The sequence below is a fragment of the Acanthochromis polyacanthus genome, chromosome 5 (genome assembly GCF_021347895.1).
Source record: "Acanthochromis polyacanthus isolate Apoly-LR-REF ecotype Palm Island chromosome 5, KAUST_Apoly_ChrSc, whole genome shotgun sequence".
In the NCBI taxonomy this organism is placed as follows: Eukaryota; Metazoa; Chordata; class Actinopteri; family Pomacentridae; genus Acanthochromis; species Acanthochromis polyacanthus.
Window position 1 is genome coordinate 23,817,238 of NC_067117.1, and position 9,296 is coordinate 23,826,533.

The window sequence follows — 9,296 nt, forward strand, 5'->3', positions numbered from 1 at the left end:
AGTAAATTTAGTTTTTAATTTTACACAAGATTAAATATGCTGCTGCCTGAGGTAAGAAGTTCTGCAGTCACTGAGAGGTGATGCAGTTTAGAATAATTAGACATTAAGTGACATTTTTTGTAGGTGCACACTGTAAATGCAGCCACCAGATGCTCTCATAGACTTGCCTGTTGAAGCAGCCTGTCCAGCCTGTTGCTCTCCACTGTGACCTGCTGTCCTGCACCGCCTTCAAGCGTTTCCTCTTAAAACTGCATTATTTTAATTTGCAGTCGATACGCCATCAAACTGCGACAGACACACTGGGGAACAACCGAACAACCGCGCCACACTTTGCCGTCTGGAATCAGTGAGGCATTTTCATCTCTACGGGCTAATAAGCACAGTTAAACGAATTTAAGGTGAGTATGTCGATATAGCTGTGAGGCGGTTCTGCTCATGATGCGGTGTTTAAGTGCAATTCTGTCGCACAGGAAAGTTTTTAACCCAGGAGCTACCGGTCGATTGGCAAAACTTAGCTAACGTTAGCTATCCTAAACTGGCATCATTTTCATTTTATGACCTATTGAATGACTGAACCAGTTGTACATAGTCACATATATATAGTAATTGTCTCATACAGTATAACTGCCCGTTTATTTACGTGTTAGTATGCTTGCTAGCGCCACTAAGCTAGCAGCGGTTACGTTAGCATTACCGTTAGCTGCCAAGCTAAGTTACATATCGGTTTACTTGATATTTGACCTCGTTGTAATAGGAGTGTTGAAAATGCTATTCTAGTGCAATTGTAAATGGTCTGATAGCTGAAGTTATTTAGCAAAGCTAGCTCAAAGTGGTAGCGTTAGCTATCTAGCGTTAGACAGCGTGTTGGATTGTTTGGATTTAGGGCGACAGTTTGTTTGCTTCAGCTAACATTACCTGTTAGCACGGTTTGGCGTTTAACAGGTAAGTCTGTTATTATGTAAAATATATCGTGCTTCTGTGTTTCCCACCAGGCTTCCATTAACATTAATGCACTATGAGTTTGTTTGGAACAAGCTCTGGTTTTGGGACAGGAGGGACCGGTGTGTTTGGAAGCACGACAACAGACAGCCACAACCCCATGAAGGTAAACCAGAAAAAACAAACTGACAGTGCTATTATTAACTATTATAATGGCTCAGTGATAACAACATCCTCACCTGTTCACCTGACATCTTAATGTTGCTCCGCAGGATGTTGAAGTGACTTCTCCTCCAGATGACAGCATCAGCTGTCTGGCCTTCAGTCCTCCCACTATGCCCGGCAACTTCCTCATTGGAGGGTCCTGGGCCAACGATGTGAGTTATTTATTCAGTCATAATAGGGCACGTAAACAGTGTTGGTTTCATTACTCAAAAGACAAAAACGGATGGACCAGTTATTACTTATTTACTCCCTGTAGAAAGTAGTCAATGACTCTACTTGTTAGCATTATTCTGCTACATCTCCTGGGATGCATTCTTTGTAGTATGGTGTTTGTTCTGTAATAACTGAAAAAAACAGTTGGATTGACTCCATCATGCTTGATAACCATCCATCCATTATCTTTACACCGCTTAGTCCTTATTAGGGTCGCGGGGGGATGGAGTCTATCACAGGGCTACACATAGAGGCAAACAATCACTCTCACAGTCACACCTACAAACAATTTAGAATTACCAATTACCCTGAGCACCTGTTTTTAGACTATGAAGGAAGCCAGAGTACCTGGTGAAAACTCACGCATGCACAGGGTGATCTGGGATCTTCTAGCTGCGAGGCCACAGTGCTAACCACTGACTCACTGTGCAGCTCATGCTTGATAACCTTTCCTGTAAATATCAATCCGTGCCTCAGGTTGTATTACTAAAGTCAAACCAGCACTACCCAAAAGCATAGTTGAACAACTCAAGCACTCTCTTATTGGATTACTGCAAGTCATTTTTCGTATTCCTATGTGAAGTACCGGTACCAAATTACGCTGACACCCAATTCATCACAGAATTCAATTTAAGATCCTGTTGATTATTTGTAAATCTCTACATGCTCTGGCTCCACTTTTAGAACTTCATACTCCTTTTTCTGCACCTAGACCCCTCAGATCAGAGAGTCAAGTGCTGTTAAAAATTGCACAGTCCAGACTTTTAACAAAGGGTGACCTTAAATATGCCTGTATCAGCACAAATCCTAATTCCTATAAGGATGACATTCACAAGATATTTTTAATAAAAATAAAAAAACTGAATGCCTGAAAAAATAGTTTATGAAAAGCTGCCCAAAGAGCACTCACAGAAAAATGTTGTGGTAAGAACAAGAGTTATTGGCATGTCTAAAAGAAGGTTGCACTTGCAGAAGGACATACTGCTTCAAAATTGAAGTAGTAAAAGTAGCTTTAATATTATTGGTGAGTTTAGGAGTAGCAATGTGTTACAGTACTGCAGTACAGACAAATTAAATGTGAATGTTACATATTACTCTGTCGTGTTGCTCCCAGCACTCAGCAGTGGTAGATAATGAATTTAAGTCTATGGATTTTATGGCGTTTGGGTCCAGTGGGGACAAGATGAAAAGTTTTCCCATCCTTGTCTTCATCTTGGACTATTTCTGTATGAGATCGTGAGGTTGTAGCATTCTCACAAGTTTACATGATTTTGTTAACTCTGTTGCATCTTCTGACTTCAGGTCCGATGTTGGGAGGTGCAGGACAATGGTCAGACTGTCCCCAAAGCCCAACAGATGCACACAGGTCCAGTGCTGGATGCATGCTGGAGCGATGTAAGTCTCTTCATACAAACTCATTTAAGCTCTGCAGTAGATGCTGTCTGTCAGGTTGTAGAATAATTTATGATGTTCTGTTCTTTTAACCAGGATGGGAGTAAAGTCTTCACTGCTTCCTGTGACAAGACAGCCAAGATGTGGGATCTGAACAGCAACCAAGCAATGCAGATTGCACAGGTTGGATGAAAGCACTACGATTAGCTGTGTAGTCATGAATGATGCAAAATCATCTTATACCTCTCATCATTTTCTCCTCATAGCATGATGGTCCAATTAAAGCAATCCACTGGATAAAAGCCCCAAACTACAGTTGTATCATGACCGGCAGCTGGGACAAAACACTGAAGGTACAACAGCCATCTTTCAGTGCTTGAAAAGATACATATTTATTTGTTTATTTATTCAGTTAAGGTCAATAAACATGTCTGATAAAGGCAAGACAATAATGCGTGATCAAGAAAGTTTGGTTTGAATGACAGTCATGATTTTTGAGGGCTTATCAGAAATCAACTACTGCACAGTGGTTTATAAAATCTGGAAACAAGATGTTAATGTTCCAGAAAATGATGTTGGCAACAATTGTTTTACTTTTATTTGCAATGAACAATGGAAATATTGTGTTCATCTTACAAAGTAATGCTCTATTTAGTGTTTCTGAACTTGGTGTCTCAAAGTGGTTATAAACTTTAAATGATAAAGATGATGCTTGTTCTGTTTTCTGCATTAGTTCTGGGATACCCGCTCTCCCAATCCAATGATGTCGCTACAAATGCCAGAGAGATGCTACTGTGCAGATGTCGTAAGTATTTTAAACCAAATATCATTTGTAATTCTTTCTGCTTAAATAATTGATGCTGACTGATTGCTCTGTGTTGTTTTTTTTTTAACCTCCCCGGCTGTTCCGTGTAGGTGTACCCCATGGCGGTGGTTGCCACAGCTGAGCGAGGCCTGATAGTGTACCAGTTAGAGAACCAGCCCTCTGAGTTTCGCAGAATAGATTCTCCTCTCAAACATCAGGTAGAATGTCATCCTCTTTGAACTCATTTCTGTTTGCTTCTTCCAACTTCTGAACATTTCGACACGTCATACGGCCGACTCTTGTAGCGTTTTGTGTAGCCAGATACAGTGGTTCCTCAGGGGGGTCTGGAACGTCCCCCCTGCGATAGACCAAAACCTGCAAAGTAGCAGTAATTTTAAATAATTTTATTATTTAAATATATTTTAAGGCTTTATAAACCCTCCTCACACATCGCATTACACCACAGAGCAACACTATGTGCAGCGATCAGACATCTATATGAAATGGACAAGGTGAGACGCTGAGTGCTGCTACACACGGGACCCACCGCTGTATGCTGTGCATTTTATTTCCATTTAATATTCTTTTCATGTGTTTTAAATGTTATCTTTTATATATTTTTATATTGTTTTCCATTTTTGTTAGGCTAGAAATTGCTTAATTTACCTCAAAAATAATTAAAATAATGTAGCAATCACAGAGTCGGTCACTATGACTGAACTGTTGTGCTGCAATGCACCATGGGAGTTTGCGATGTTGGAGGTTTAAATGTCATCTTTTTGGTTTATGTTAGTGTTACAGTGTTATTCGTGTTTGTGTTTTGTGTTTTTGTCATTTAGTCAGCCTAGTTAGTTTGGTTAAATGTTATGTTGTCAGGACCGTGAGGGTGAAGTGTGTTTGACTTCCTGCCACATTTTCTTTATTGTCACTTGCTGGGTGTGTCAAAATTAAAGCATCTGTCAGTTGCAGAGTCATAAATGGCAGGTATCTTTATTCTAGTGTTAGACCCTCCAGAAAAACGCGGGCTAAAATCCTTGATTATGCGGGCTAAAATCCTTGATTATGCGAATAAATATGCGGGGTTTTTATGCCATTTTATGCGGGGAAATTGCGGAAAGTTGCAAAGTATGCGAATAGCTGTGAAATATGCAAAAATATGCGCGATTCACCTGTCGTCTGGCCGCGGAGGGATATTTCCTCTAATCATACACTGGGACTGCTGCGGGGTTACTGGACTGACAGCCTGTGGTTTGGGAGGAGGAGAAGCTCACAGCAGTACCTGCTGCTTGTTGAGGACAGTAACTGCAGAATGATCTGAGTTTTCCTGTCAGTCTCCAAAACGGCAGAAAAAGTCGCTAGATTTGTGGCGAGTCGCTTTTGACAAAAAAAGTCACTAGGACGCTTTGGAAAGTTGCTAGATTTAGCAAGAAAGTCGCTAAGTTGGCAACACTGGCGCCGCGCTCCGCATCAGCTCGTGCTTCTAGTGTGTGTGTGAATGCGCGAACTGATGACGTCAGGCCGGGCGTCACATAAAAACTCACAACTCCATTTATATTGGTTATAGTTTTCTCATTTTATGCGGAAATTGTGAAATCAAGCGGTACCCGCATATTTCTCCTTTTTTTTCGAGGAAATGTGAGATTCTTGCGGGAATTATGCGCTGTTTTGCGGGGATTATGCGGCCTTTTGGGAAATAATTGACCCCTGCATAATCAGCGGCATTTTGGTGATTAATGCGGGAATTCATGCGATCGCATATTCGCGTTTTTCTGGAGGGTCTATAGTGTTATTCTTCAACTCGAATTGCCGCAATAATGACTATAGAAAAATACCTGTATGCTGTGAAAAATCCGCGATACAATGACACCGCGAAAAGTGAACCACGATATGGTGAGGGACCACTGTACTCACACTTTCTCTTCCTAATGCGAAATTATGAACCAAGCTTTGTAAGATATTCAGGTTTTCATGTCTGACTTGTGTTTGGATCTGGTTCACTATCTTTCTCTTATCTTGCAGCATCGCTGTGTTGCCATATTCAAGGACAAGCAGAACAAGCCTACAGGTTTTGCACTGGGAAGCATTGAGGGCCGAGTGGCGATCCACTACATCAACCCTCCAAACCCGTGAGTGGCTAAAGCAATCCACTTCTCATATTCAGTGAAGTGTACATGCTTGGGATCATTCTTTTTGGCATAATTTTAAAAATTATTCTAAATCACTACTTCTACCCAATTTGAAACAAGACATGAATGTGTTCTCTGATCCCTTTCAGAGCCAAAGACAACTTCACCTTCAAGTGCCACAGGTCCAATGGAACCAACACAACCACTCCACAGGACATCTACGCTGTAAGTGCTTCCTCATTTCTCACACAGTGCTAACGTTATTCACACAAAAAAATGTGTCTCTTGTGCTCAAAGGAGCCTTTATAACATATTTTTCTGTTGGAACACAGAAAATTTTACTGGTTTCGAACTTCTTACAATAGGTAAAACTAATCACAAATAATGGATTTCTTAGCATGGTTTAAACTAACAAAAAAATGTATAATTGGTTACACCTCACTTTATTATTGTTAATTAATTTTTTTGTTTCAGTATTGCATATCTACTGTCTAAAGTATAATAAATGGGGTTTATTTTGTGCAGTTTTCAGTATTAACAGTGGAGTATGCCATTCTAATCCAATACACTTTTGTTAATTTCAGAAAATCTCCTCTCGGTCTGTTAGCTGTCCTTTTTCCATATGCGCTCAAAAATATTTGGTGTTCACATGCAGTCCTGGCTCTGTAAATTGTATAACAAACAAAGTGACTTGGACCAATTCACACAGCCCTCTTCCAGTGTGTTATTTGGCCAAGAGGGACAGTAAAACAGGCACTTGTATCTAAATATGCCAACTAGAGAAATGCCAATTCAAAATGTGACTCTGGCTTGACAACAGCACACTTAACATTTTTAAGTAATGTGATAATTGTGTAATTTCCACTTGTTTTTCAGTTGCCTGTGCAATTTTAATGGCCCTTGTGTGTTTTTTCTCTCAATGTCAGCCAGTGTCTCAGCTTCCACGGCCAAAACCAAACCAATGCTCTCGAAAAACGTAGATGTATAACTCATCCACACAGCCTTATGTTCTCTCACCTGGACCACTGCAACTCGTTAGTCACCTGTCTAAATGATGCAGCAGCTTCCCGTTTACAGCGAATTACAGTTCCTTCCTATTTGTTATAGAGTTCAATATAAGATTTTATTGATTACTGTGAATCTCTACATGATCTTGGTTCTGCTCTACATCTCAGCACATTTAACCCCTTATTCTGCACCTGGACACCTTAGGTCATTTCAAACATTTCACGGTTCTGACTGAAAAAATAGGAATCATGTTTTTACTGTGTAAGCCCCAGGGCTGTGCAAGCTTCCACTTACTGTCAGCAGCATACTCAGTGTGTCGGTTTAAAAACAGATTGCCATTTGTAAAATATTTTATGTCTTTTTCTGTTATCTTTTGCTTTTATTTTTTCTTCTTTTTTTTCTAAAACCCGCTGTAATTCCAGTTTTGAAAGGTGCTATATATATTACTATTATATGGTGTATATATATTACGTGACTGGTCATTGTCATCTCGTCACTCTGCTGTACTAACCAGCCTACTTATAATGTTTCCACCTTCTGTTTTCAATCTTCACCAGGTGAATGCGATCTCTTTCCATCCTGTTCATGGCACTCTGGCCACTGTGGGCTCAGATGGACGCTTCAGCTTCTGGGACAAAGACGCCCGCACCAAGTTGAAGACCTCGGAGCAGCTCGACCAGCCCATCACAGCTTGTTGCTTCAACCACAACGGCAACATCTTTGCATATGCTTCTAGTTACGACTGGTCAAAGGTAGGACGTGTAAGATCTTTAGAAAAGCTGTTGTACTTTACAGCTCTAGTTTGCAAAGCTTGTCTTGGCAGTAGTGTAGTTAATTCGGCCACTAACTCGCATTCTGCATCCTTCAGGGCCACGAGTACTACAACCCCCAGAAAAAGAACTACATCTTTCTGAGGAACGCTGCCGAGGAGCTGAAGCCTCGGAACAAGAAATGGTGAGAGCAGGGCAGCCACTGTCTGTAAACCTGGAGACCGCGGTCACCGGACGGGGCTGCCCTTTTTCCTGATTTCCCCTCTGTGACTCTAACTGGGGCATTTAAGGGCATGCATGGATGTGGGCAGTGAGGAGATGGACATGATGTAGATCTCAGTGTTGCCATGTTACTGCTCTGAGTAGCCTGTACTGACCTGAGCGCAGTTAGGATAGTTTTTGCTGTGATGGTGTACACAAGCTGTTTTCGCTCCTTCACTATCAGGAATATTTGGAGTGATGCCTGCTGGCTTTTTTTTTTTTTAAACGGCATTTAGCTAAATAATTTGCCTTTACAGTGTATTCTTTGGCATAAAAAATTATTGGAGGACTTTTATTTATTAAAATATGGACAATCAAAAGTTGTAGAAATATTATACATTAGAAAGAAATAATTTATATAAATCAACCGTCATTTGTAAGGGCTGAGTTTTGTCTGCTGTTTAGTTATTTGTGTTGTTTATTCTGTGGATAAATGGACACCTACTCAGAAATAAACACAACAAAACCTCAGAAAAATTCTTTGTGACTGACTGCTCCCTCCTGTCTCTAGATTCATCGTGCCAAGTCGCATCTCTTGTGGGGAAATGCGGAAGACCTGCTGCTTTAGTGTGTGTATACGCTCGACACAGACTCCTTCCTTTCGGCAAACACCTGGACCAATGCCGTGGTGCTGTGTACTGTGCATGGACCAATCAGAGGGGCCTACCCAACTGGCGTTGATGACAGCTGCATGAGAATTGGTCTTAGAGGTCATCATAGAAGGGGAGGGTTTTATTTGTCATTCACCTTGATGTTTTTGATTATGTGTCCAGCTCCTTGTTTTTTTTAAAGCGTTCCAAAGGGTTTTTCAGTTTCTTATGATTTGCTGTTATTGATGGTTCAGCTCCATTGATGAAACTGGGATGTAAAATAAATAAGTGCATACTCTTAGATTTGAACATTTTTATTCCAACACGAGGGAGTGAGTAGGATGACAATAACCTATGTGTTTGCATGTTTGTTGGGCATTTACCAGACTGTATTGTGCATGCAACGACATCACCTTCAAACTTCACCACTTTCTCGTATCTCAGCTGTTAATCTCTCCATGATGTAGGTCTCTGACATTGAAGTCATCATAAACTGAAAAAGATAAACGCTGAACATCTGTATTGCAGTGACTCCTCCTGTCTGCTTGCTTTAGTTCAAATGAACCAGCAGGTGGAGCATTTTGCTGGTCATTCCAGCTGCCACCTGTAGCTAGGCAGGACAAAGTGAGATCAAAGCAGGACAGTGGGATTCTTCATCCGCTCCTTTTGACAGGGATACACAGCTGGTAATTGGGGGTTTTACCAAGAGGATATGAATGGGTTAGCATGGGCCGCTACAAAGGCCATGTGTGAAAAGTGAAGCAGTTCATAGCGGAGGTGGTGTGAATTCAAAGCCTTTTTATTGAGGTCATTAGAGTATCACCTCACTGCTAGCCTGACCTTTGGTACTTAGCAGTGGAGCTCCAAGGCACCGAGGGCGGTGAGGTATGCTGCTGCCACAATTCACCGGCTCCTCTCAGCTTTCATGGGGTGATGCTTGTAGCACTTCTCCGGGCTCCCTCAGATT

The 9,296-nt window shown here is 41.2% G+C and overlaps 1 protein-coding gene across 2 annotated transcripts; it reads left to right on the top strand.

Moving 5' to 3' along the window:
• The first annotated feature begins 293 nt into the window (after nt 1-293).
• rae1 (ribonucleic acid export 1) lies at nt 294-8,856 on the top strand. 2 transcript variants are annotated; one of them, XM_022189477.2, is made up of 13 exons: nt 294-398; nt 993-1,105; nt 1,212-1,316; nt 2,680-2,772; nt 2,866-2,952; nt 3,036-3,122; nt 3,503-3,574; nt 3,685-3,792; nt 5,594-5,700; nt 5,850-5,925; nt 7,266-7,460; nt 7,577-7,662; nt 8,251-8,856. In XM_022189477.2, coding segments are annotated over exons 2-13 (1,107 nt in total). In that variant the 5' UTR covers nt 294-398; nt 993-1,015; the 3' UTR covers nt 8,252-8,856. The 2 variants fall into 2 exon arrangements, with proteins under 2 accessions (XP_022045169.1, XP_022045160.1); XM_022189468.2 differs by lacking the exon at nt 8,251-8,856 and having other exon boundaries at nt 7,577-7,666.
• Nucleotides 8,857-9,296: the final 440 nt, after the last annotated feature.

Coding starts and splice junctions, on each gene's coding strand:
- rae1 (XM_022189468.2), top strand. CDS start 1,016: ATGAGTTTGTTTGGAACAAGCTCTGGTTTTGGGACAGGAGGGACCGGT. Junction 2,953..3,035: donor AAGCAATGCAGATTGCACAG/GTTGGATGAAAG, acceptor TTCTCCTCATAG/CATGATGGTCCAATTAAAGC. Junction 3,575..3,684: donor GATGCTACTGTGCAGATGTC/GTAAGTATTTTA, acceptor TGTTCCGTGTAG/GTGTACCCCATGGCGGTGGT.